The sequence below is a fragment of the Lithohypha guttulata genome (assembly GCF_036872675.1).
Source record: "Lithohypha guttulata strain CCFEE 5908 chromosome Unknown scaffold_4, whole genome shotgun sequence".
NCBI lineage: Eukaryota > Fungi > Ascomycota > Eurotiomycetes > Chaetothyriales > Trichomeriaceae > Lithohypha > Lithohypha guttulata.
In genome coordinates this window covers 3,223,391-3,249,411 of record NW_027042753.1, presented here as the reverse complement: position 1 = coordinate 3,249,411, position 26,021 = coordinate 3,223,391, and the positions used below count along the sequence as shown (strand labels likewise).

General features: G+C 48.8%; 9 protein-coding genes across 9 annotated transcripts; 5 read left to right on the top strand and 4 right to left on the bottom strand.

Annotated features, from left to right (window-relative positions):
* Window positions 1-485: 485 nt before the first annotated feature.
* On the top strand, window positions 486-2,268 carry LTR64_006336 (uncharacterized protein; the record flags this gene model as incomplete). The annotated part of the gene is made up of 4 exons (XM_064900668.1): window positions 486-672; window positions 721-767; window positions 1,001-1,171; window positions 1,219-2,268. 4 exons carry the CDS (start codon window positions 486-488, stop codon window positions 2,266-2,268), a joined length of 1,455 nt encoding a protein of 484 aa, XP_064753980.1.
* A 171-nt stretch (window positions 2,269-2,439) lies between these two features.
* Window positions 2,440-2,658, bottom strand: LTR64_006335 (uncharacterized protein; the record flags this gene model as incomplete). Its single annotated transcript, XM_064900667.1, has 1 exon — window positions 2,440-2,658. The coding sequence occupies one exon, from the start codon at window positions 2,656-2,658 to the stop codon at window positions 2,440-2,442; it is 219 nt and encodes a 72-aa protein (XP_064753979.1).
* A 3,261-nt stretch (window positions 2,659-5,919) lies between these two features.
* LTR64_006334 (uncharacterized protein) lies at window positions 5,920-7,128 on the bottom strand (the record flags this gene model as incomplete). The annotated part of the gene is made up of 1 exon (XM_064900666.1): window positions 5,920-7,128. The coding sequence occupies one exon, from the start codon at window positions 7,126-7,128 to the stop codon at window positions 5,920-5,922; it is 1,209 nt and encodes a 402-aa protein (XP_064753978.1).
* Window positions 7,129-9,037: 1,909 nt separating this feature from the next.
* RCY1 (F-box protein: endocytic membrane traffic, recycling ReCYcling 1) lies at window positions 9,038-11,803 on the top strand (the record flags this gene model as incomplete). Its single annotated transcript, XM_064900665.1, has 2 exons — window positions 9,038-11,462; window positions 11,526-11,803. 2 exons carry the CDS (start codon window positions 9,038-9,040, stop codon window positions 11,801-11,803), a joined length of 2,703 nt encoding a protein of 900 aa, XP_064753977.1.
* Window positions 11,804-12,470: 667 nt separating this feature from the next.
* LTR64_006332 (uncharacterized protein) lies at window positions 12,471-14,999 on the bottom strand (the record flags this gene model as incomplete). Its single annotated transcript, XM_064900664.1, has 1 exon — window positions 12,471-14,999. The coding sequence occupies one exon, from the start codon at window positions 14,997-14,999 to the stop codon at window positions 12,471-12,473; it is 2,529 nt and encodes an 842-aa protein (XP_064753976.1).
* A 2,249-nt stretch (window positions 15,000-17,248) lies between these two features.
* On the top strand, window positions 17,249-18,317 carry LTR64_006331 (uncharacterized protein; the record flags this gene model as incomplete). The annotated part of the gene is made up of 3 exons (XM_064900663.1): window positions 17,249-17,675; window positions 17,712-17,849; window positions 17,902-18,317. The coding sequence occupies 3 exons, from the start codon at window positions 17,249-17,251 to the stop codon at window positions 18,315-18,317; spliced, it is 981 nt and encodes a 326-aa protein (XP_064753975.1).
* Window positions 18,318-18,719: 402 nt separating this feature from the next.
* LTR64_006330 (uncharacterized protein) lies at window positions 18,720-19,191 on the top strand (the record flags this gene model as incomplete). The annotated part of the gene is made up of 2 exons (XM_064900662.1): window positions 18,720-18,917; window positions 19,048-19,191. 2 exons carry the CDS (start codon window positions 18,720-18,722, stop codon window positions 19,189-19,191), a joined length of 342 nt encoding a protein of 113 aa, XP_064753974.1.
* A 275-nt stretch (window positions 19,192-19,466) lies between these two features.
* LTR64_006329 (uncharacterized protein) lies at window positions 19,467-23,630 on the bottom strand (the record flags this gene model as incomplete). Its single annotated transcript, XM_064900661.1, has 2 exons — window positions 19,467-19,786; window positions 19,907-23,630. The coding sequence occupies 2 exons, from the start codon at window positions 23,628-23,630 to the stop codon at window positions 19,467-19,469; spliced, it is 4,044 nt and encodes a 1,347-aa protein (XP_064753973.1).
* Window positions 23,631-23,909: 279 nt separating this feature from the next.
* On the top strand, window positions 23,910-25,703 carry LTR64_006328 (uncharacterized protein; the record flags this gene model as incomplete). Its single annotated transcript, XM_064900660.1, has 1 exon — window positions 23,910-25,703. The coding sequence occupies one exon, from the start codon at window positions 23,910-23,912 to the stop codon at window positions 25,701-25,703; it is 1,794 nt and encodes a 597-aa protein (XP_064753972.1).
* Between the last annotated feature and the right edge of the window lie 318 nt (window positions 25,704-26,021).

Sequence of the window (26,021 nt, the reverse complement as noted above, 5' to 3'; positions counted from 1 at the left end):
CGAAATGAGCCTGCGGGCGCTGAACATGAGATCTCAGACAACCAACTCCGCAACAACGACTGAAAGCTTGCCGCGGTCGAGAAGTGTGTCTGGTGACTAGGTGACCAGATGAAGCTGACGCGGAGCCAAGCGCGCTTTCCTCAGTGGCTGTATTGCCTGACCCAAGAACGGAAAAAAGCTGGGGTCTCCAGACTTTTGCCAGGTTTCCTAAGTGGTTCCCCATGGGTGGTTGCGGTATGTGTCCATGGAAAGCATCCGAGCACTACAAGCTCAGACTTCGTACTTCTATCCACCCTATGAGAAGCGCTGAACTTGATATGCAGCACTGCTCACATCGTCGTGTATATATCAATTCCATATCCCATGCGAGGTTTTAGTCCTGGCTTCCCGTGCAGATCGAAAAGCCGGGCGCTGGTCAAGCTAGTCACGTTGTTGTGAAAATCTCCTTAGTCAAAAGTTCCACTTGCAAAACATCGACTCGAGCCATGGAGGCTGACAATAGCATGCCGCCGCGCAGCAAAAGCGATTGCGAAGCCAAAGAGATAGAGCGCTCGATCTCGTCTTCATCATCCAGGGTCGACACGACCTGGGAAAACTTCCCAGAGCAACAACGGAGAGCAGTCCTGCGAAAAATGGATCTGCGAATACCTCCAATCTTAATGGCACTCTACCGTAAGCTCCAAGCGAGTCAGCCATCAGGCTGAGCGCTGACGCACATAGTGCTATCGTATCTGGACCGAGCAAATATTGGAAATGCCAAGATCGAGGTAAGTTCATGCCACACTTCCCAAGAGCTTCCATACTGAAGTGGTTCAGGGTATGGCCAAAGACCTGCACCTTAGTGGCACACAGTACAATATCGTACTGTCCATATTCTTTGCCACATATATTCTCTTTGGTACAGTATATCACTTCACATCCTTGCCGTTTGGCACTGATTAGCAATAGAGATACCTTCTAATTACGTGATGGAAAAATTCTTCACTTTCCGGCCATCCAGGTGGCTAGGTATCATCACATTTGGCTGGGGAGTAATGATGACACTGGTAAGAGGCAGCGCCGTATTCTTGCTGCGCACGAAGCTGATGAGCTGAAGCATGGGATTACACACAATTTCAGAGGCATTCTCTCAGTAAGACTGATCATGGGAGCGTTTGAAGCTGGGTTCTTTGTGAGTACTCCTCCCGACACGTACAGGACTTGGCTGACCTGTTGTAGCCTGGTGCAATCGCATACATGACCAAGTGGTACACGAATTATGAGCTGGCGACCAGATTGTCGATCTTTTATGTTGGCTCGGCTTTATCTGGAGCATTCTCCGGCCTCCTGGCTTACGCCATCGCTAAGATGAATGGAGTGGGAGGCCTTGAAGGGTGGCGTTGGATCTTCATTCTTGAAGGTCTCGTCACGGTTGCGGTTGGTGTCCTGATCCCATTCCTGCTCACAGATACGCCAGACAACCGCCCGAGCTGGCTTACCGCCGAAGAAACAGACTATCTTATTGAGCGAATGAAGGCACAGAACGCAGGCCAAACGGCTGAAGAAGCAGGGAGCCATCTCAGCAAGTCAATGCTCTGGACCGTCATTACAGACTGGCAACTCTATCCACTGGCCATTGTACAATGGAGCAACACTGTGCCGACATACGGTTTGAAATTCACACTGCCACAAATCATCAAGAATATGGGCTATACATCGAGCCATGCACAGTTGCTCTCGGTACCACCTTATATTGCCGGTGCCATCAGCTCGATAGCCTTCAGTTTGTTGTCCGACAAGTTTCGAAAACGGTCGTACTTCCTCGTCATTCCACAGACACTGCTCGTCATTGCTTACAGCGTGCTGACGCCACTGTCGCCACGTTCCAAGCAAAACATCGGCGCATGTTACTTTGCCATCGTGCTAGCCAACGTTGGATGCTATCCCATCAATCCAGGAACCAGTTCCTGGTGCGCCAATAACACTGCACCTTCGGGAAAGCGCAGCATCAGTATTGCATATCTGATATCGTTGAGCAGTGTCGGTGGCATCTTTGCAAGCTACATATACATTGACAGCGAGGCTCCTGGTTATCCTACTGGGTTCGGGACAAGCTTGGCATTTGCAGCAGCGGGCATTTTTGCTGTGATTGGACTGGACATCACTTATGCTCGAATCAACAAGAGGCGAAGTCGAACGATGGAGCAAGTTGATATTAGGGAGAAGTACACCGAGGCGGAATTGACAGCTCTCGGGGACAGAAGCCCTCTGTTCCGATATACGTTGTAGTAGAGGTATTTCTGCCTATAATTGCAGCAAGGACGGACTGTTTGTCCACCGTAGATACTCTGCCTTCCACCGTCCCTGACCACCTCCACAATTCCGTGTGACGCCAAAATCTGACGAAAAAAGTGATCTCAGCTTGCACGAAGCCGATTCGTTGAGTCCAAGATGCGGGCGTCACATTTCAGATGCATCAACGATGACCTGCTTTTGTTGCGCAAACGTGAATATGATTTCAAAGCCACCGAGTCTGCTTTCCGAGGTTTCTTGCTTCTTAGCCCAGAAGTACTTCTGATGCTCTTCCGGATCGGGCTTGACTCTGATCCAGTTCCGCTTATCATGATTCAGTTTCTGCTCTTGCTCGGTCTCCACAAAGAAATCCGACTCTTTCACCATTTTATCACTGCTCATAGAGAAGAAGCAGACCTTGCTGACTTGTTGACCCACGTTCAGCACTCTTAAGATAATCACTTGCTCAAGTTCACATAGGGCAGCATGGACTATGCTAGGGTCTTCCGCATTCCAAGCACCAGCAGGGATTCCTCACCCGTTCGGCTTTGAGTCTGTCGGGACTCTCTGCATGAGCAAGCCTCTATCTTGCGCGTCCAAAGCATCAATGATTATCGCAATGAAGCAGATTGAGTTGCTCTTGTGTCGTTTTGCCATGTTCGCAGAGTAGGATTTGCTGACACTGCGTACCCTTCCAGGGGAGTGTGCAGCTTAAGGTTGGCCAGAATTTCTACCATGGTGCATGAACTCAACTCGGCAGTGTGTCAATCGTCTCCACTTGGAGGCAAGACCAAACGAAACCACTGTGACATGCTTAACCATCCTGCAAAGGCTCACATGTTCTCACAAAGGCATCAAGCGACTGGGCATTGGCGCTGCCTTCGCCGGGGTTGCTAAATGCAAGTGCTTGTGGATCCAAATGGTTCAGTTTCGCGCATGCATTGAGCACCTTTGAACGTTTAGTCCACAGCTGAAAGTGAACGACACAACAAGATATAATCTCTTCGCCCAGGCAACTGGTGGTGTAGATGCGAGTATGCAAGAATCATACTTTCAACCAATCGGAAACGGGAATTGACATCAACTATACTTTCAGGGGGACGTTTTGGACACTGCTGTGGTAAAAGTAGCCTGTACTTCTCTAGAATAGGTCATTCGAGGTAGCAACGATGCGATGTGTATATCTTTTGGTCAGACAATGGGGTGTACTTCGTTCTATCCGACAATCAAGATAGTCCTTTTCCTCTCTTTTCCATCACGAGTTCTTCCCAATTACCATTTGTTGTCACAGAAATCCCTTTAGATGATGCCAGGCCATGGGAGCAATCGACATTACGTATGTTTCTGCATACGATATGAGCACTCTACTTCAACAGTTTGCTAATATGAAGCCAAGAACTGGGAATAGGAGGACTTTATCAAGCAATGTTGCCATCCTACTTCGAATTTATGACCTGAGAGATGGCTCAATGAGTTACTGTGCTTCGATGTTTGTTCTATGGCAAGTCAGAGAAGCTGTGGAAGTAGAGGTCGTTAGGTAAGAGAATTGAGGGGTACAGTGACAACACTTCCGTGGCCGAGGCAAACGTCTGGCGACATGATACCATTAACCCATGATATGTGTCACCAATCGTCGCATGTGAAGATCTATGCATTGCGAATGTATCACATTGCAGCATACTAAAATACAGGATGTTTGAATAATGATCAATGCTTGTGTGAAGCCTTGGAAGCCAACATTACTCGAGTACCTGACTACTACTACCTTGGGCTGTTTTAAGATAGTACCACATGTATTTGTGTAAAAAATGGCAGCTCGCAATAGACATCCTGGCCTTTGAGTTTCAGGACCCCAGGCTGTTTGTTGACATTGAATGCTGCATACATGTGTAATTTCATGAGTCATTACATAACGAAACCTTCCACAAAAGACTGAGCACGAATATCTTTCCTGCCAAGCAACTGTTTAAGCTTCAAGTTTCGGAGGCTGACTGCCTAGCTCACAGGCTTGGTTGTTGGAAAGAGTTTGTTCTGTTTGCGCACGAAATATTTCGTAGCGTTAGTATGCTCACGACTACTACAAGTTAATTGCTGGGGTGAAGATGTTGCATTCGAGAACGGATGTGCACTAGCTATTCCGTGGTTGCTGACCTTGTCCAAACATGGCTCCTCTACGACCAATACCAAGCAAGTCTGCGCAACCGACAAGATCAATTTTAAAACAGAAAACTGGGTCGTCTTCCACAGCACTGCAGTCAGATTCGCTCTTCCCAACCTCAAAGAAGGACAAAAGACGTATCAAACATGCGCAGTTGATCTCGAAAGTCACAAAATCTACGTCCTCGGGACCACGGCGGCGAAGACCAAACAAGAAACTCGTCACAACCTTGGATGCTCTGGCGGACGCATTGCCTAGTAATGAGGACGGAGACAGCTCTGATACGACACGAAACGCCACAAGCGCTGGAAATGCAGTGGCTGACCAGGTCAACATAATAAAGAGAAACAGTCTAAAATCCAGGCCTGGCGCTATGAAGAGGAAGCAGAAACTGGACAATAATGAGAAAGAGAGGTTCGCAAAGAACTTGGCTCAAATATCCGTCCCGACTTCTGCAGGTACCACATCTGCCGAGAAGCTACGAGCTCTACGAGGATTCATCTCGCAGACCTTAGAGAAGAGGCCTGGAGTGGCTGGTGCAGGTGGTTGAACCGTCCCATTTCTACAAATGAGGATTTTAAAGAGCCATGCTTCATAAACTAATCATTTTGCGATGTCGTGACTTGTCTGATTTATCGAGCTACAACATATGCAGATCAGCATGTGAGCTTTGGAGTCAGCAGTGCCGGCAGTATCACCAATGTAAAATCTTTCAGTCGTCGTGTTCGAGTGAAGAGAGAGTCAGAGGGACTGGGACAAACAGGTGACGGAAATACTGAGAAGATGATGACAGGAGCCTCCGTACTTCGCAGAGAGGGTCTTGTGGCAGGAGGACCTGAATGATCAACAAACTGAAAGATTGGTACAGACCCTAATCTTTTTGGACAATACACACGATGTGAGAACATATGCAGAGCCCGTGCTCGAGGTTGCGAACGTGAAGTAAGGAGAGGCTATCACAGGACAGCAATTTTCACACTATGACATGACCTCTGAAGGTGAGCTATCCTTGCCTCTTTGTGTGCTCAGAATTTTCTTTGAGAAGCCCTATTTTGCTCACGTCTTCTCCCAAGTCTACGAGTGGTCAATGTACCTCTCATGCAGGAAACCTCATGATGTGGTTCCGTAGGGGTAGTCTCCGGTATCAGTACCAACAATTTGGTCGTAGAGGCTTGCGCAGCTTTGACGAAATATTGATCTATCTGTAATCTTGGCTTTTTCAAACTGAGTTGCCCCTCGGCAGACCACTTCATTACCAAAAGGTTCATGTAAGCAAGGAACGACTCCCGTCGGAACGATCAGCAAAATGACTCTATATCGACCACTAAATAGACAGCCTGATAATTAGATGTGTCCAAGCAGCAAGGACGATGCTCTCGGAAGAAGTCTCTGAGCCTCCCGACTCCAATTTCTGGCCGTACCGCATCAGAATGTCCCCAGTATGATCGACACAGAGGAGCGATGAGTTCGAGGTGAACGGTGATCGAGCTTTATTGATATGGGTAAGCGAACAGATCGTTGAAGTTGAAGAATTCGGTATCAGACAATACATTGCCGTCAAAGATTGGATCGAATACAAAAGGTGTTATCGAACGAGATGGACCAGGACCCAAGGACGGTATAGCGTTGAAGTCGAAGAAATCTTGCGCCAGCCAGTCTTGACTAGAGAAGTCAGTAACAGTATTGCTTGATAAGTCCACAGCCTGTTGACTATGCACGTTACTAAGGTGACTTGTGTGTGCTTGCGCATGAGATTGTTGTACCGGATCTGATGCGCTGAACATAGGCGATCTCCCATCCACCATCGTCGCATCTTCAGTGCCAGGTGTACACTGCCGGATGTTTCGTAAGGTACTCTCGAGGTTCTGTAGTTTGTGTTTCAGTACACACGGGATCTCCCAAAAAGCTTCGTACTTGTTCAAAGTTACAACAAGCAGATCGAAATTCGATTGAGCTTGACAGGAGTCGAAATTATGCGGGGCAAACAGCTTCGCTACCACCAAGCTGGCTGCCGAAATCCAGATAGCATTGGCAATCAGTGGATTGACAAATCGAAGGTGGTATGGAGCTGAATTGCGAACCATACGTGCCGTAAGATTCGCAGCGTCGATATATTTGACCCAAGCCTGTTCTTGAGCTGCTGTAGCTGTTGGGGTCGGATGACTGAACGACGCTGATCGTCCTCGGTCTGTCTCTGAATGTTGGAGAGCCATCGAAGCACGGTTCACCTCCCAGATGCAGAGCATCAAACGAGCAAGCTGCGACATGACGTGAATAGAGAACCTTGCACAGTCAATGGCTCGGGATGCGCCATCAAATACAAGTAATCGTTCCTTCCATTCAAGCTGCTCCGGTAATGCTATCTGTGCACATTGAAGACAGTTCTCCAGAAAGTCCAAAAATTTTCGCAAGTCTGGTACCGACGTCTTCTTCTTGCTTGGAAGCTGATCCGCGTGAAACCCAACTCTTTTCTGCCAAACCTCAGGAAAGGCGCCCATCTGGAATGCGTCGAACATGTAGGAATTGATTAAGATGAACCAGGTTTGCGGGCTCTGGTTACCACTGGCTGCCACCTCTTTCCACCTATGTGTAGCATCTGGCAAGAGGAAACAGCTGCGACTTTCAAACCCACGAAACCAGTCGTCGTCCGATACTGGGAGGCGTGTACAGTTCAGACGTTCGTCGATGGCGTTTGGCATTTTCCGAATCGTGCTTGTCGACCAGTTAGCTGAGACTGCAGAACACAAGCACCATTCACGTCTGACAAGACAAGACAAGACATGCAGGCTCATCAAAAACTTACCTCGCAAAGATATCCATCTCATAACAAGCCCACCATACTCGGCGACGTTCCTCGGTAAGAATAAACGTTTCATGCTCAATATCGTGGCTGATTTCTGATTGACCTTTTATTGACTCTACGTCGATAAGGTGTAGGCGTAGTTCGTAAGCGATGCGAATACATTCGCCGAGCATACGCCAAGTCCTGCCTCTAACACCATGGATTAGCTTCTGAAAGGTGACCAACAGGAAAGACTGCAGCAAGTGCAATGGCGGATCATCATCGAGACATCCTTCAACACATTTCATTTGCAGTCGACTCGAGATTTCGAGCATCTCTTTTGCTTCCAATGCGCTCGTCTTCAAGGAAGGTATGGTGTCTTTGTATCGTAGTGCATACGAGAAAAGGGCGGACAAGAATGCCTGAAGATGAGTAAGAGACGTGACGTCGCGCAGTTTGCGTTGGAATGTAGGTCGATGAAACAGCGAAAATGAAGTCATATATTCGAAATAGACGTCCAGCATATCCCAACCCTGCTGAGCAGTACAACCAAGCCCAGCGCATGCCTCTTGAAAGCGGCTGAATGACTCGATTGGAGAATCGCAACATTTTGGTTCTATCGTCCTGGTAGATTTTGGTACATGGTCCAGTAGCACGAGCTTAAGTAATGGATTATCAGTTTTCGCTGGCGAGAGGGGGCTTCGTGTGCTTGAAGTGGTGATATCTTCAGATTCGTGCGGTGATGAAGCTCGGACAATAACACTGTTTGGGGAAGGCTGTGATGTCGAAGTACGCTTATTGTCTCCTAGTTTGACACGTTTAGCGGTATTTTGGACATCAATGAGGTGGTCTGAGAGTGTTCGAGAAGACGAGGGTGGTGGCCGACGATGCGTTCCAGTCTTTGGGCCAGGCTTGTGCACGGTCAACTTCACCCGAGTCAGTCCAAGAAGTCGACAACTGCCTGGCTGGCATATCAGAGCGTCGTTGAGGCAATCAATTCGCAAAGTACTTACAGGATAAGAGCAGACCCTAGACGTTTTGGCACAATTGGCGCACGACGTCAACATTCGATCACATTTTATCTTCTGCGATCGACATCGGAGACAAGCATACAACGACTGGCTCGCGTCCTCTGACAGTACATTGTGTATCAGATCGTCTTCAGGCTGCTTCGGAGATGGCATTTGATTAGGCGTGAACGATACGCGAAGAACACTATGGCGTTCAGGATCACATAGGTAGGCTCAGGTACATTGTCGCTGACTTGAGCAAATTGTGCTGGAAGTATTCAGATCAATGCTTCGTACAGCATCTCTGATGCTCAGGAGGATCAAGCCGCCAGCACATGGACTAAGTAGTGATCTACGTCGAGGCTCAGGGCCGACGACTCCAAGTCGCGAGGAGTAATACCACAGTAAAAGCTTGCGAAGGTGTTGTTGCATCATTGTGCCTCAGGCACGCAAATGGCAAGGACGTCCAGCCAGAATCAATATAGTATTCAATTCCCGGTACTACAATGCATTGTGTATTTCGTATTTATAATCCTGTCCATTCGAGAGCGTAGCGGCAGGCATATACTATGGTTCATCTAGTGTCCGCTCTGCTCTGGGGTGTTTAGTCGAGCATAACGGTTCCAGCTCTTTCGAAGATGTGGTTCAAACTAAGCACATATCCTGTTCGAATACCAAGTTTCTACTTTGTCTAAATTGTCCTGAAGCACACTGCAATTTTTGGCTCCTTTTACGATGTGAGACTGATCAGGCCGGTATTTTTGCACTTTGTTTACTTAAACAACCCGGTTACACAACAGCTATTTAGCATACGAGATGTCTGCAATGAAGAAACGAGCACCCAAGGCGCCTCAAAGGCGCGACCCTCTGGCAGAACTGCGCATGTCAAACATGGTCATCTCGAAGCCTTTCCTTCCGGTCGAACTGATTTCACAGATCGTGGACCACCTGAGTGCTGTCGACTTGATTAGCGTCGCACGAGTGTCACGGAAGATGCACGAGATGGTCTACGACGATACACGCTGGGTACAACGGCTTCAGAGGATGGGTGTTTGGCATGACAACGAAGCCAGAAGAACAGGTGGTGCGGTCAAGCCGACCTCCGAGTCTCGACGCACTCCCACAATAGATCGTTCTTTGGTGAATGGGAAGGGCAGACCTCAAATACATATCAACGGACATGTACCGACTGACCCCAAGCTGGTACAGGATCGAGCAGTCGATGGCTTCGATACAGTATCCTTGTCGAGTCCACTGTACGACAAAAATAGCCCGGGAGACGCCATGACAGTCCTGAAGAATGTGCACTCGTCGCGTGGTCAGGCAAGGCAAGAATATGGGAAAGTGCATAAGCTCTTGTATCCTTACTTTCGGGATGCGCTGAATGCAACTCGTTTTGACCGAACACTAGTCGTGCAGGAGTTTTCATTACCTCAACACAGGGCTGAAATGTTCTCAAACATCAGAACCTTTGCTAAGAGTGACGTATCTTTGGGTGCTAGCAAACGCGAGCAGAAACTTGCAGACCTTATCTCTCAATTTGCTACAGCAGCTCTTCTCGAGTTTCGGTCCGGCTACGAATACAAGGACATCAAGGGTCGAATGAAGCAGTATGCTGTCGTGATGTATATCTTGGACGGTGGAAAGAGTGGTGTGGATTTGTTCTTAAATGATAACAGACTGATAGCGAATAAGTCTGAACTTGGTTCAGTCTCTGACTGTGTCGATTACTCACTAGGTTCTGGTCAGCTTTCACTGGAGCGAGTGCAAGCCTACTTCGACAGATTAGGAGATGCCTACCAGCGCGAAGCCGCTGTTATCAAAGAAGTGTTCCCACAGTCTACCGAAGTCTCTTTACTGTATCTGGAGAAGATTGGTGAGGATATCCTTGCACCCTTCTTGAGTGCTCTATTCGCTGATGCTCGGACGCGAAACACTTCTGTCTATCTGCGTGTAATTTCTGGCAGTCTTCACGCAACGAGCAAATTCGTGCAAGATTATGCCTTGCCTAAAAATGCAGATGAGTTAACAGTAACTCGGGCAAGCAATGTCCTGGTCAGACTATTCGCCCCACATCTCCAGCTATATCTCGAAGAAGAGATGGCATTCTTCAGGCAGAAAGCAGATAGCGAGGTTGTGAGATGGGATAGAGACTTGAGCGAACAAGCCGCCTCAACAGAGAGCTTTCTCATGTCCAACATCAATCGACAAGCTGACAAGAAAGACTTCATGTCCTCTTTCAAGAAAGTCGTTATGATGCCTGTCAGCATCCTTCCCTCCTTTGTATCTGCAAGGCCTGCCATACAGCGTACAGACAGTAGCCCTGGCACAACGCCTCGTTCTACAAGTCCCTTGCCACAAAGCCTATCGTCGTCTTTGCCGAACAAAGCACCCTCTGATGAGCTGGCAGCGAAAGCCGCTCTCATGACCTCGCGGCTCGATAACATCAAATCTCTCTTTAGCATCGACGTGGCGTTGAACCTTATCCACGCCGCCAAATCATCACTTGAGCGTGCAGCACAATTCATAGCACTCGGCGGGCCACCCGGCGATATCGCTCGCGAGAAGTGTTCGGAAATATACCTCATCCTCATTGACACGATCGGCAACAAACACGTCAAGACAGGGTTCGAACGAGCAATCAGACATCTTTCTGCCTACAATCCACGAGCACAAACACCCGCATCCACGGGCGCCCACCAAGGACCTGTCGTTGCACCACTAACCACTTTCCTAGAGCTAGTCAATGTCGGTGACCTGATCCAACAAATGCTGGACGTCTTCTTCGAGCAGGAAATCGTGCGCATGGGCATCGCTAAACGAGACGATTTCATTTCACCGCCCGTCAAGGAGAAGCGCAAATTCGAACAGATGCTCGATGAACACGTCGCGAGCGGTCTGTCCAAGGGTATCGATGTCCTCATGGACGAAGTCGAATATCTCTGCGCAACGGAGCAGCTTCCTACTGACTTCAACCCAATTACACAAGTTTTTGACGCTGACACAATCAACAAGAGGAACAGTATGTTTGGCATCGGCGACATTGACGTCAGTCCTACAAAGCCATGTTTGCACATCATCGATATCGTGGACAAACACGTAGGCATGTTGCAGGGAAGTACGGACAAGAGCCTGATCGATGTATTCGTGCAAGAAGTCAGCCAGCGGCTCTTCCAAACACTGGTAAAACACATCAAAAGACAAAGAATTAGTCCGCTTGGTGCGATGCGGCTGCTCTCTGGTAAGTCCTCCTTCCAGCTCTGTTTCACTCCTATCATACATATCCACTAACAACACTTCACAGATCTTACAGCCTACACGGCCCATATATCCTCATATCGCAACCCCAATCTAACCATCTATTTCAACGCGCTTCGCGAAGTCTCACAAATCTACCTCTTCGAAGGCAGGACGGATAAAGAGATTGAGGAGATGAGCAGTATAATCACGGATGCGGAGAGGTACAGAGGTGTATTCACGGTTGAGGAAGTGGTTGAGTTCGCGGAACGCAGGAGTGACTGGCTGGCTATACGGACGAAGGTCGAATCACGAGTTAAAGGGGAGAGTTGTAGCGTTATGTAGAAGCTGGAATCTTGTTTGTTGGTATATAGAGGCGGTGGGTCTCGATATCTCGCGTGGCTCAAGAAAGGGAGGATTTGATACAAAAGCTTACCTGTAGATCTTTGTCAGTATCAACCAATCTAGCTTTGACAAATGTGAGATGAAAGTGAATGTTTGCGTAGCTCGTCAGAAGGGGAAAGAAAAAAGGTCTCGCCATTTTCCTGGCTTACTAGACCAGGATATGCGATTGTAAAACTTGAATCAGCAATCTTGGATTCATCAGGTGAGCTGGGAATAGGTGGATTGCACCTGGGTGAAGTGGTAACGTACCTTATACGTGCAGTAACTTTGTGACTGACACAGCACATGAGAGAAGTGTTAGCTGTCACGTCAACACACCTCGCATAGTAAGCCATGTTAGCGATCGAGTACGCATAGTAAAGCTTGAGCAAGTCTGCGGTCAATTACACGAAGTAAAAAAAGTCGCGAGGTCAGGGAAATGCTCGGCGCAGGGAATCTGAGCTGCACGTGATCCGAAATATATACCTCCTGTGCATGAACGACTGAAGTCAAGTGCGGGAATTAGACAGTAAAGAAAGAGCAAATCGGCCTCATCGTCATTCATCGTTACTTCATCTATCCCGTCCATCACTATAAAGCTAGCAGCTAGTATGTATAGTATACTGCCTCACTGGTTTTTGCGGGTTCTTTTCTTTCTATCGAACGAGAACTTCAGATCGTCACTGTCGTCCGCAGAGACGTCACTATCTGGTATAGACTGAACCGGCAAGGTCTTCTGTTTCTTAGTGGCAGTGCTCCGTCCAGTCGGTGTGCTGCTGGCTGGTCTCTTGGCACCTTGCGCACTCCTCGACGAGGTTGTGGCTGAGCCTTTTGAGATCTGTGTTTGCGTCTGTGTGTCCCCTCCTCTTGTCTGTCGTGGAGCGTCAAGATCGACGGGGTGGTCAAGGACATGTTCAGCCTCTCTTTGCAAGCGTGTCGTCTCGGTCTCAGCTTGTTCCTCCAAACTTGAGTCACTGTCATCAGAGAAGGTCGTGTTCTCTCGTCTAACGTCTCTACGCATAGTTTGACTTCGCTGTGATGGTCGTCCTTGACTCTGGGAGGTGCCTGAGGGTTCTTGCTGCTCTGTTGGGACTTTTGCCCAATAACGATCGCCTAATCCGTAGTTTTGTTGCGTTACCTTGACCAATGGCACAATTATCTTGTTCCTGCGTGGCGTAGTGGCCGTGCCGCCGGCAATGTCCCGAGCCCTACGAAAGCCTTTGAAATTCTTTCGACCATCCCATTCAGGTTTCCATCCTTCACCACGAGAAGTGCTTGGAGCATTATCAGGTTTTTTGTGAAGCGGAAGGGCGAAGGTCTTGATATTCACAAAATTAGCAGGACCTTCCATGCCCTCATCTTCAGCTTGCAAGGCTTGGATCCGTTCGTGGTCGCGAACAGCCGACTCTTCGTCAGCTTCCTTTCGAGCACGTACAGCTTCACGCACGTCCAGCAGTTTTACTTTCTTTCCTTTCGATCGACCCTTTGTGTCAGGTTGGGCAAGAGCTGATTTGAGAGGTATGCCTTTTCGAGCTGCTTCTGCCTCCTCTTCCTGGTTCATCTTCCGCATGGCCGTAGCGGCAGGAAGCAAGTCGTCCATGTCTTCCTCTAAATCTGCCAGCAAGGAAGCAGGAGCCTGTCGTCGAGCTTGGTGAGAGGCCGGTTCGTCCTTGACGGATGCATCACTATCGTCTAATTGAGTATTGGGACGTGATTGTGTTGTCGACTGGGTTATCTGTGATTTGCTTGATTGGGGTTGGGGCGCAGACTCTTCTCCACTCTCGTCTTCGTAGGCTGCAATAGCATCAGGGTCAAAATCATCGTCGAAAATGCTGGGAGGTTTCTGGGACACTGGTCGAGGCCTCTTCCGAGGTCGAGGATTATCGTCATCAGCTGCAGAGCCTTGTGTAGGCTGAGATGTAGTGACTGAGGCTGTAGTCTGTGCAGGTACTGGCGACCTTGGGGTAGAAGCACCAACGATGCTAGCCGTAGCTGCTGAGCCATGACTTGAGCCATGCTTTTGTCCGCTGGCGACACTTTCAGCGTCCGGACGAGCTCTCTTCCGAGAACCTAGTCTGGTAGTCGAAGCATTAGGATCGAGTGGCTGGCGCAGCTGTGAAGCATCATTCGCGAGTACAGCGTCCAGAAAATCGGACTGACTCGCAGGCTCTTGACCGAGTTGGAAGCAAAGCTCCTGAATGTAATCTGCTAACCAAGAACTCTCATCTTCCTCAACATTGAGCTTTACAAGGATAGCCTTACCCGAAGAACCAATTGTATCTCGCACAAAGGTCAGGCCCTCTTCGATTGTGGTGGAGTTGGGTTTCGTGTTGAAGAGGAATGCCTTCCCGTGCCCCGTCGTGATTGGGGGCAAGAGTTGATCAAACTGGGATTGTTCAAAGAAGAAACAGGTATGTTTCTCGAAAACCTTTGCTCTTGCGGGATTTGGCTCGTACGCTTCTGCAGGCTTCTCTGTTGGTTCTTTGCCCTTTGGTGGGAGGTGTGATAGTTCTCCAGGCCAGTTTTCGTCGAAGTCAGCCTCCATGAGGCACAGACTATGTGGCTCGTCTGGGTTCGAGGGGGTAGCGGCATAGACCAGACTATCAACATAGTTTTCCGTGACAATACATCTCCCCTCGATCAGAGCCTGCAGAGTCTTAGGAGTATTTCGTTTCTGTGTGACCAGATGGGTTGTATGACCTGCCACATAATCAGGGACAGCCTTAATATCTAGCTCTTGAACACTTTGTTGCTTGATCTTCAGCAGACCGCTCTTGATCTCCTTCTTTGTCAAGGCGAAGGTGAAGACACGGGGCACCCAGGTGACAACCAAGGGTATGGGACAGGTCCCAGGGCGGATATTATTGATCTCATGCTTCAGCTCGGTGGAGGCATCCTTCAAGAATTCTCCATCAACTGTTGTCCCGGCCTTGGAATGATCTGTAATGGTAATCTTCGTTCTGACGTGTATTCGGCTGACATCTTCATCCTGTACCTGAGCAACAGTGAGGGTAAAATGCTGTCTAGAAATCGTCTTGTGGTCTAGAGCAAAACCAATTCCATCTTTCTTCACTCTACCAAACAAATATCGCTTTCCTGGTTTTATCCACACACGCTTTCCACGTAGGAAGTCGGCTTGTGTCTCGAGAATCCACATCTTGAACACATTGCAGCGATCAGAACGAGACAGCTCGATGGGAATCTGTTGTGCTTTGTACTTTCGAGTTGTAGACGTGCTTGCTGTTTCATTGGCTGTCAGGCACTTGTTTGCATGCGCCGAGATGATACGCTGCAGGCGCGACCAGTGCACGACTCTTACGCCAGGCGCCTAGTCGACCTGCCTATTCGGGCACGTCACAGAACTAATCTTTCACCATGCAAGCATTTTGTTTTGGGAGACTACAATATCTGACACGTAGTGTTATCTTAGCATGGACGCAATCGCGCAATACCGCACTACTACAGCTCGGTCTGACAGGTTTGACAGAAAAAAGAATCAATGTTTGCTGCCGATGCTCCATCGTACATGCAGACGTCTACTGCGATGAATGCCGGCGTTCAGCTGTCCTCGTGGCCAGCAGGCATTTCCTGAGAGCTCACTCAGATAGAGCAGAGGACTAGCATGGTGGTCTGTTGTGAGCAGCATCAACATCTTATAGTGCTTGACAGTTTGAGCACTTGAGGCAGGTCAGGTACGTGCTGATGGGCGTGCTGAGCAATTCGATGGACTGAATGGCTAGGTGTATTACTGTGTGCAGCTTCTATGCGAGATTCTTATGCGGCATGCCCAGCTACAGCTTTTGAGAAATCGTCAAGAAATCGGCCTTCAGCCAGGTGAATTGGCGCAAAACTTCCCTTGAGATCATAGGAGTATCGTCAACCCTGGTCACCACTCCTTCAGCACTGGTTTCTCTACGCATGAGTACCTCTACACATGACCACGAGTGTTGTCAATCGAGGACTTCCAAAATCTTTAGTCGTGTGATATTTCGAGAAACTCTTGCACCATCGCCAGTCGTTTGCTTGTCGGTTTGTTTGATCTCGTTTAGCGCTCGACTACGGCCTCTGATCCGCAACCACGAACCGGCAATCCGGGGCGGCTCCAGCCTGAGCTCGACCGAACTCATAAGTATCCACTCACTACTCCTCTCGATCTGCAGGTGTGGATTATGACGTCTGCCTTGTCTCGATCTACCAATGCAGCTCGCAAGAGCTTGCCAGACGTGCTACAAGTCCCGATAAGCGAGTATATTAATGCTGCTTCCCCTGTCAGAGCTCTCATTTCCATCGCACGAACCCTGGAAATCCTTGACAAAAACTATCCATCCCTTTCGAATACCAGTACCTGCTCAGTTCTGCCCTTCGCGCCGATAGCATCCTACCAGGTCCAGCACCATGAAGCTCACCATATCACTGGTCGCTCTTCTGAGCTTTGTAGCAGCTCAAGAGTCAAACATTTCTGCAGTCACAAACAACGGGTCCGCGGTCAGCTCGATCACTTCCTCTGTCGGGAGCTCTCTTTCCAGCCTCTCTAGCCAAGTCAGCTCAATTACCTCTGCCGCCGCATCCTCAGCATCTTCTTTGACCGCAAGCGTGTCTGGCTCTGGAAGCGCTGCTTCGGCCTCTGCTTCAAGCTCAGCTAGCAGCCTGCTTAGCGCTGCCTCGTCAAGTGCCAGTGCGGTACAAAGCAGCGCAAGCAGTGCTGCTAGCTCGATCGCAAGTTCTCAGGCTGCGTCACAAACTGGAGTGGCGGCAAGGCCTCTCGCAACTGCAGGCGCGATGGTGGGCGCTGCTGCAGTCGGACTCGCGGCATTGCTATAGCTATTTGGTGTATTAACTGTGGTTCAGGTATGAGAGTTTACGAAACTTGGCAGCTTGGTGGATTTGCTGTACTTGAGATGAACATACAAGATTGTAAAGTTGTGTTTCTTACGCTATGTGATGATTGGCTTACTGCGTGGTCGCCCACAAGATTCGGGTGCAGAATATAGTAACAAGCTCCAGTCGTCGCTGCTGTCTTTCAATTGATGTCGAATTAATTCATGGTCTACAACTGCTGATTTGACTGCTGACTAACACATAAAGTTCAACACCTTGCGCTGTGCATCTGAAGTATTGAAGGGTGGATCAGTAAACCTGCCTCGGCTAAATGTTATACCACAAGTTCTTTTTGTGTATCGGTGTTATCCATTGAGAATTCTTTTGCAAATGTTCTCACCACTGGTTCATTGCACGAAGTATCTCACTTGAACAGTCCTGATGACCATTGCCCCACCAAGCATCTTTCGCCCACTCACACGCACCTCTTTCCTACACATCTCGACAGATTGCACGTCAAAACAGCTCTCAAGCTCTAAGATTTCCTACCAGACCTCAGCTCGACGACGCCTATCCGCAACCACAAAGATGTTAATCCCGTCCACCACCTCGATGGCTTCCAAGCCCCGCGTCATCCTCGGTACCATGACTTTTGGTCCTCCTGGCACTGAATCAAAGGGCGCTCGAATTACCAGCCTCGACGAGTACAACGACTGCCTGTCCACACTATCTTCCAACGGCTACCTGGAACTCGACACTGCGAGAGTCTACATCGACGGCCAGCAAGAAGCGTTCACTCGATCCGCAGAGTATGCCAAGAAAGGCTTCAGTATAGCGACTAAATGCTACCCCCACACTCCTGGCTTGCATTCATCCGAACGTCTCAAGGCTACACTAAATAAGTCTCTTGAGCAGCTGGACACTAAATGCGTTGATATCTTCTACCTGCATGCACCTGATCGATCTGTGCCGTTTGAGGAAACACTACAGGCGTGCGATGAGTTGTTCAAGGAAGGTAAGTTCGTTACGTTAGGACTGAGCAATTATGCAGCCTGGGAGGTCGCAGAGATCTGCCAAATGTGCAAGGAGAGGAAATGGGTACAGCCTAGAATCTACCAAGCGATGTACAATTGTATCACAAGAGCTATGGAGACCGAGCTCGTCCCATGCTGCAGAAAATTTGGCCTAGGTAAGTACGAAGACACGTCGAAAAAGACAAGATTACTGACAACCTACTACAGACATCGTGATCTACAACCCACTCGCAGGCGGCCTGTTCAGCGGTAAATACTCAAGCCTCAACACACCATCTGAAGGTCGTTTCAGCGCCACAAACTCGAATCAGGGCAAGTTGTACCGCGACCGATACTTCCGACCAGCTTTCATTAAAGCTCTTGAAATGGTGGAGCCTGTCGCGAAGAAGCACAACACAACATTGATTGAAGTCGCTCTAAGGTGGGTCGTGCACCATAGTAAACTCAACATGGACAGATCTTCTGGAAGCAACGACGGCATCATTATTGGCGTGAGTAGTAAGAAGCAGCTGGAAAGCAATATTGAGGCCTTGGAGAAAGGTCCTTTGCCCGATGAATTAGTCAAGGTGCTAGACGATGCTTGGGAGGTTGTGGGAGGCAGCTGTCCGTCGTACTGGAGATAAGATATTGATGGGCTCCGATTTTCAGCAATATACTTCAATCTTCTTGACCAAGTGCAGACAGTCAGCCGACGCTGCTTCCGAACAGTCCTCTGGTTTGACATCATACACAAGTACAGACCTTGAACAAAGAACTTGTACTCGACCGCGTTTGTACAACACGTCCCATGCTTTCCCAACTACAATATCAAGTCCGCACACATGACAGACAAAGGATTTCACAAACCTTACTTGGTATTGTGAACCAAACAAGTCTCGCAGCCATAGTCGTCGTTTTCCACTATCGTCCAAATCCTTCTCAACCCTCTACCTTCTAACCCTCTACACAAGCTCAAGCCCACCATAACACCACCTCCCCTAGCAATTATCACACAATCCCAACCCAACCCCACCCCAACCACAGCCATGCAACCCAAACACATCCTCCTCCTCCTCGCAACAACCGCAACACCAGCCCTTAGTAAAGACACACCCGACGACCACGTCCGATGGTGCGACGGCCCCAAACTAACAGGCAAATGCGTCGACCTAGCCATCGCCTGGGACGGCTGTCGCTATATCTCAGGTAGTGGGAAGATGGGGCAAGCTGGGAGCAGTTATTCGGTAAGTTTGCAAGCAGAACACCTCGTGTATTTCGACCATGTACTTGTTTAGCATTGTTGGTGTTGTTGCGTGAAAACGTCTTGAAAGAGGAAGTGATTGAATGACACTGACTGTGTGCGTGTAACTATAGGCAGAGAATTCAGTCTGTCGATTATATACCGACTTCGAATGCAAGAAGGATGCTACAGGTCGGAATTTCTTCAACCAGGACATTAAGCTGAATAAAGACAAGCGGTACAACTCGTTCATGTGCGAGAAGGGGTTCATGGGATGAAGGGAGGCCTGCTATGATGGTTGGGGGTGTCGATGGGCGGGCTGGGCTGGGCTGGGCTGGGCTGGTTCGGGAACGAGAGGAGGTAGTACGTGTGTTTTGGCACAGTGTTGAATTGCTTTGAGAGCTTGAAGAGAGCCTGTAAGGTATTTGGATAACAACTTAGAAGTGCTATCCAAAACTTAAAGGTCCGATTATATTGACAGAGTTGGTGACCTTGAATTGCCATCCTGACTGATCATGCTCAATGATACCTATCGAGATTGCAATGCTTCTCATCATACGTTTTCATGTAGAGGGTCGATTTCAGCATCGGCCTCAGCCACATCGTCTTGTTCCTCCTCTTCCACCATGTCTTCCTCTCCACCATTTTGCAGAGCAATCTTACCTCCCATCGACTTGACTTTTGCTTGCGTCATCTCGTAGACATACTGGCCCATGTGCTCGACACCATAAATCTCCGTGCTCTGCGCATCAGCATCTACAAGCCTCTGCGTGGGAAACATTTCTCCCGTCACGATCTCGAGTCGACCTTCTGCATTGCCTTTTTGAGAGGCAACGTCCAACCCGGGCAAATCTGCAAAGACTGCTCTGCGACCTAGAACATATAGTCCGAGTCGAGCTCGTGAAAGAGCGACTGTTAATCTCCTGACATCGCGCATAAAACCCGCTGTTTTCGTTCTGGTAAGAGACAAAATAATATAATCGTTTTGCTCACCTTGGTACTTGTCGACTGTGCTTACAACTTTCGGGAGTCCAAAGAGGCGATTGTTTCTGCATCTGTGATCGAGAACGTCTCTGATCAAGGCGCATTGACCAGCATACGCAGCTAAGATCGTGATGGACTTGGCAGGGTATCCTAACAAGCGCATGTACTGGAACAGTGCCACAGCATACTCCGCCTCTCCTAAATTCTGGATGAAGTGCGGTGTTGGCTCACGCTCGCCATGACCCTGGTAGACAGGAACGTCAATGAACTGAAATTCATGTCTGAAGCCAGCATTAGCCCGTGCAAATTCCGTTTGTGACGTGATATGTGGTAAGTTGTGCAATTGGGGATAACGCCAGCTGAAGAGTTGTGTTATCGTAGGCCTACAACGACCTTGAGCGTCGAGTGTAATATGTGGGACCCCGAGACGTATTAATCGCAAGAACATAGATTGCTCCAGGTTAGCGTAATCCCCCAAAGCGTTATTCTGAATGATTGGGCTATTCTGAAGATGATCACCCACAAGCACCATACGTCTGAGTGGTAGCTCGCCAGTCTTAGTATCGGGGTTTTGCATAGCACAAGGTATGAAAGATTCAATTTCAGTGATTTGAGCTGCTTCCTCCATGATGAGGGTGTCATAATGAAAACCTAGGGAGGCTATTTCGGAGCGTCGAATGGCGGCATGAGTAGAAGTCATTGCAACAATGCGCGCCTCCTTGACGAGTAGATGGTTTGCTTGATCTCGAGGACTGCGCAAAATCTCGAATGGACGGATAGTCTCTAGCTCAGTAAAGATGCGGTTGATGTGATGTTCGCAACCACGTGCTATTTCGCGGCATTGTTCGGCTGTTGCTGTAGGTGGAAAGAGGTCCGGTATAGGCGCGTTAGCGAAGTAGTTGTGGAAGGAGAAAGCGTTAGTGATGGTGGACGCATCCTGAGCAGAGTTGGCAACGGACCAAAAACGGTGCCATGTAGGCTTAATGAAGACTTGGTTGAAGTAGTCAGCCGTCTCGCACGAATTGCCGTGCGCGCCAGACGCACCAATTGAGGCGGCCAGTCGATTGACCTCGCCGAGAAGTGTTTGCCGGTTCTCCATGAAAGACTCAACTCTGCCATACTTGCCGAAGGACTCCTCTGTGTCGAGTTCTCCTTCACCGTGGCCAAGACGAAGAAGATGCCTTTGGTCTATATTCAATGCAATGATCTTCTTGAACAACTGATTGAGGGCTTGGTTACTATGTGCTATAAGCAAGACTCTTTCCCGCGGAAAATTGTGATATAGGATGTTAATCAATTGCGTTACGACGTCAGTCTTGCCAGTACCGGGAGGGCCAACAATGAGGCTAAGACCAGGTTGTGAGGCTTGTATCAAAGCTTGAATTTGAGCGGAAGTAAAGCGAATCCGATTCTTCTTGGGCTCATCCACAGGATATGGCCCAGTGTTTGCTGGTTGATACGAAGAGATTTTGATGGAAGTTTGTCCTTCGTTTTCCACTTCCATTTGTCTTCGTCTTCTTTTTTTGGGATTTGAAGCTGGCTCGTGCAGAGCCTCAGCGTCAAGGTGAAGGACATAAGGGGGAGGCGGAAAATGATTCCCTTCATGGTGTAGAATTCCTGTAGGAAAACTCTCTTGCAAGTGCTGTTGATCAAGGAAGGTGTCGAGAAGATCAATCTTATCGACTTTGTCGTCGAGGTTCGGATAAGTCGCCTGGGATGGCTGGCCATAGCCTAGATAGACCTCTTGCAACCACACTGGCATCCTGGCATCGGCGAGTGCCAAACTTTGAATGGCCTCCAGCATTGGCTTGAAATTATTCTCTCGTCCAGGACGACGTGAAATCACGTTGATAGACTTGTAGATATCTGGCTTCCCTGTCTTCACTCGTAGGTTGTCAGCTTGAAACGTCTTGCTATCAAGGTCTAATAACAGGCGTCTAGTACGACCTCTGGGAGTATGTCCGTTCGTCAGGTGTTGATCTCGTATTGGCTTGCCCTTTTCGTCTTGTACTTGAACAACCTCGGCGGTTCTAATACATTGAATGCCGTGATTTTCTGGTCGATCTGGTAAGTGTGTACCGTTGGTACTGTTCTTGTCGGTTTGTTCTGTAGGTTTGACGGCAAGCAAGAAAACAGTATCTCTCGACTTCAGGTGGTCCCATTCAGATCGCGTGCGGTCATCGAGTCTGGAGACGTCGAGAACCACTTCAGCTCGAACGTGAGCTGGATCAGTCTCACCAACATTCGGTGGCAGTACATCGATAATAGCTGGTTTGTCGATGGGAACGGCCATTTTTGAGAAACCTGCAAAGTTAGTGCCAGCAAGAGGGTCTCGTGAAGGCTGTGGCCTCATTTTTCGCACTATACTCTCCATGTCCTTCCTAATTTCGTAGAAAGCCTCAGCCTGTTGCAGCTGGAAGGAACGCCAAAGAAAGTCAGTCAAGGTCAAGTATTGGAGGTTGAGCTTCGGTAAAGATAGTGGTTCCGACCCGTCATAGACCTCGTTTTGGACCAATCTCTCGGCATAAAGCGATTTCTCGGTGGGCAGCACAGATAATCGTTGGATGTGTTGATGAAGATCAAAATGGGCTGCGAACATCGACAACAGAGATTCGATAAACAAGGCACGACCAGTTCTGATGGTAGCTGACGGGGGATAGGAAGTCCGCAGATCAACTAGGGTGCACAGTTCTTCAAGCTCAGTGTCTGATAATGGGTCAAGAAGTGGGCGCAGATCTTCAGAATTGCTTATGGAAGCAAGATTGGAAAGAGCCAGAACTTTGAGTTTCCTCTCAAAATGTTGCAAAGCGACCTTCTGCAGCTTGATTAGAGCCTGGCGGCGAGCAGAGTCTCTTGTGGTTTGGACTTCACCTGTATCGTCGATTTCGAAGCAGCAGAATTGCTCGAAGAGAGAGGTTAAATCTCTAAGCAAGCTATTCTCCTTCCGCCTGTATAGGCTGGAGATATGTATCAACGAAACGATGTTCATGTTGCTTAACAGCACAATCGAGTATCGTCTAGTAGGCAATTGGCTGACTAGGTCCGTGAGGAACTCTAGAAAACGAGCGCAATACGTAGAGTCCGCTTTGGTAGCGGGATCGACGTCGAGCCTCCGTATGAAATCAAGGATCATGTTGAATAGCCAAGCTCTTTCCAGACGGAGGCGCGATTTCGTGGCATCGTCGGCAGCTTCGAAACGTTTCTTTTGTGAGCGCCATGCCTTTCTTCGTTGAGGGTGCTGGTCAAGCTGCGACTCTCTGAAGCCTTCCGAATGCAGATTCTCCCAGGTTGCAATAGAGACCAATGGAGCGCATTCTTTGCGGATAGCATCCTGCTCCAAGGATCGGAAACACGTTGAGATAAAATTGAGGCAGGTCGTGCGTGAGGTGATAGTACTAGAGATATCGAGGCTCAGGGAGAGAATGCGGCGAAAGAGCTGAGAGAAGCGATCGGTCGAATTGGTAAAGGCTGACCATTGCAGTAAACGAGCATTTTTCTTGTAGTTGATGAAGACGGCTAGGAGGAGAGCATGCTGGTGAGAGACTTCGTCACTGTAAGTAGGCCACAGCAGCTTTTCCGTGATCTGTAGACTGTCGAGCTTCGCCAGAGAGAGGACGGGAAAGTTCTCAGATTCAAGAGTCGACCAGATTTTGAGGACCAAATCTGGCTGTGCTCGCTTCAGAGTGTTGGACCATTGTAAGGACAGCTCCTCCCACAATTCAGCATTACTCATTGTGTTCCTGACTGCCTCAAGCAGTGTCTCGGAACTTGGAGTGCAATTGTCATTTAGCACGTTATATCACGTTGTGCTCTTTGTCGCATTCGCATCTTCGGTGTCAGTAAAAGTTCATGCGGAGACAAAGTCACTTTCGCTCTTCTTCAGCCTTGCGATGCGGAGCCTTGTGGTATCTTCACTCGCATCACGTCTCATTCCGCAATCAAGGGTCGAACTACTTTTTGGTGCTCTTGAGGCACGCGCCTCCTACTTTACTACACCCGTTACTCGAACGATATGTCCATAAAAGAGGTGCCGTTGGTGTCAGCCTATCGTGCTGTGGCAGAGAGCGCGACACGAACCGAAGCCGACAAGATCCTCGCCCAAGTACGATCGATACGAGCCAGCAGCGACGAGACTTCGGCTTCACACAGTGCCTCAGTCGAGACAGCTTTTCGAGAGCAGCTAACAGAACTCATCGCCTCAATAAATATCGAAGAGGACGACTTCTCGCCAGTGTGGTCTCTGCTCGATGCCCTTAATCTCCTCTGCGACAACGAGCTATGTGATTTCCCTGTGGGCTTCTACCTTGTAGAGGACCTTCTCGATAGCCAGACCATAAATGGATGTCGCAAAGTGTTTAATTATCTCGAATCAAGGCGAGAACGTATGACCAAGCTCAACTTTCACCCAAAGCAGCAAACCATCCTTCGGTGTTGCAATGAGTTGCTACGTCGTCTGTCACGAGCCGAGGACACTGTATTCTGCGGCAGAGTCTTTATCTACTTGTTCCAGAGCTTTCAACTTGGTGACAAGAGCTCAATCAATCTAAGAGGAGAGTTTCACACCGAAAATGTCACAATCTTTGACGATATAGCACCTAGCGGCGAAGGCACAAGGGAGACGGATGCCAGGAACGGAGAGGTGAACAAGAGCATTGACCTGCACACTTTGTACCCTACCTTCTGGGCTCTCCAAAACCTGTTTTCATCCCCTACAAGGCTATTCCAAGCACAATCCATGTTCCAATTCAAAGATGCTATTCAACAGACCTTGACCACTTTTGTCCAAGTTTCCAAAGACGCCCCAGTCTCAACCTCTACAGATCCCGAAAAGCGAGGTACAAAACGAAAGATCGATGATCTTAATGGTGCCCACTCGACGTTGAACTCTTCTGCTTTCAATCCAAAGTACCTCACCAATCGCGACCTCTTCGACCTCGAGATACATGACATCCAATTCCGCCGCCACTTTCTCGTCCAATCGCTTATTATACTCGACTTCTTGCTTGCTTTGTCTACCCAGAGCAAAACTAAACTTGCTACAGAATATACACAGAAGAGCATAATAGCTACGCTGTATGGCAAGTTCACTCTCTCTGAAGACGATCGTCTCTGGTGTATAGAAACCAGGAAGGACATCGAGCGTTGCCTAGAGTCTGACGGCAATGGCACTGAAGGTCGAATGTTCCTAAGGATGGTGAACATGGTGTTGTCAAGAGATAAGAATTGGGTTCGATGGAAGGTTGACAACTGTCCTGCCATCAGCAAACCACCTGTCACCCAGGATGTGTCGGAACACTCGCAGCATGAACTGCTCAAGTTGAATCGCAAGGCAAATGCACCTCTCTCAAAACCAAAAGGCTCTGACCAGCTTGCATTCTTGAGCCAATCCGAGTCATTGGATAGTATGAAGAACATGCGTCATGAACCGCCAACCCTGGAAAAATACTACAACGACATCCAAACACTTGAGTTAGATCTGGACTTCGCGACCGAGGACGAGAAAAAGGACATCGAAGAGCAGATGGCTGGTAAGCTGTGGCGTGCTCTACGCTCTGCCAAGGGTCGAAGATTCGTTCTTTGTGAAGAAATCAAGAATGGAGAGAACCTAGGAGCACTGGTAGGAAAATCCAAAGAAGAGCCAGTATCGGAAACCAACGGTGAGCACGTAGAGGGTATCCCGGATGAAGAGGGAAAGGGCATGCAGCAGGATGAGATCGATACCAGACCAGAGAATGAGGTTGTCGCTGGAGAAGCAGGTCCGTCGTCTGCAAACCCAGAGCCAGACCCTGTGAAGCAGGAGGCGTAGCCTGAACCGGAAGATATCTACCGAACGCGCTAGGATCCGGTATCATCTAGGTTCTTGTTTGCCTGCTAATTTCCATCTCTTTGCTGAGCCTGATATTGGCATAGCTTCACACGATCTATTTGCTGGGTGATCTTCGAACAATGTAACATTCACTAGAGGACGTTACTTTACCTAGACCCGAAACAATGGCGATCTGCAACTTCTTCTCCACACTGCCAGATCGTCCCGAACTCAAGTTGCGGCATCGACGTTGGGCAGTCGCGGCTCAGTCATCACATGTAAGTGTCACGGACCACTCCGCCTCTTACCAACCTACAC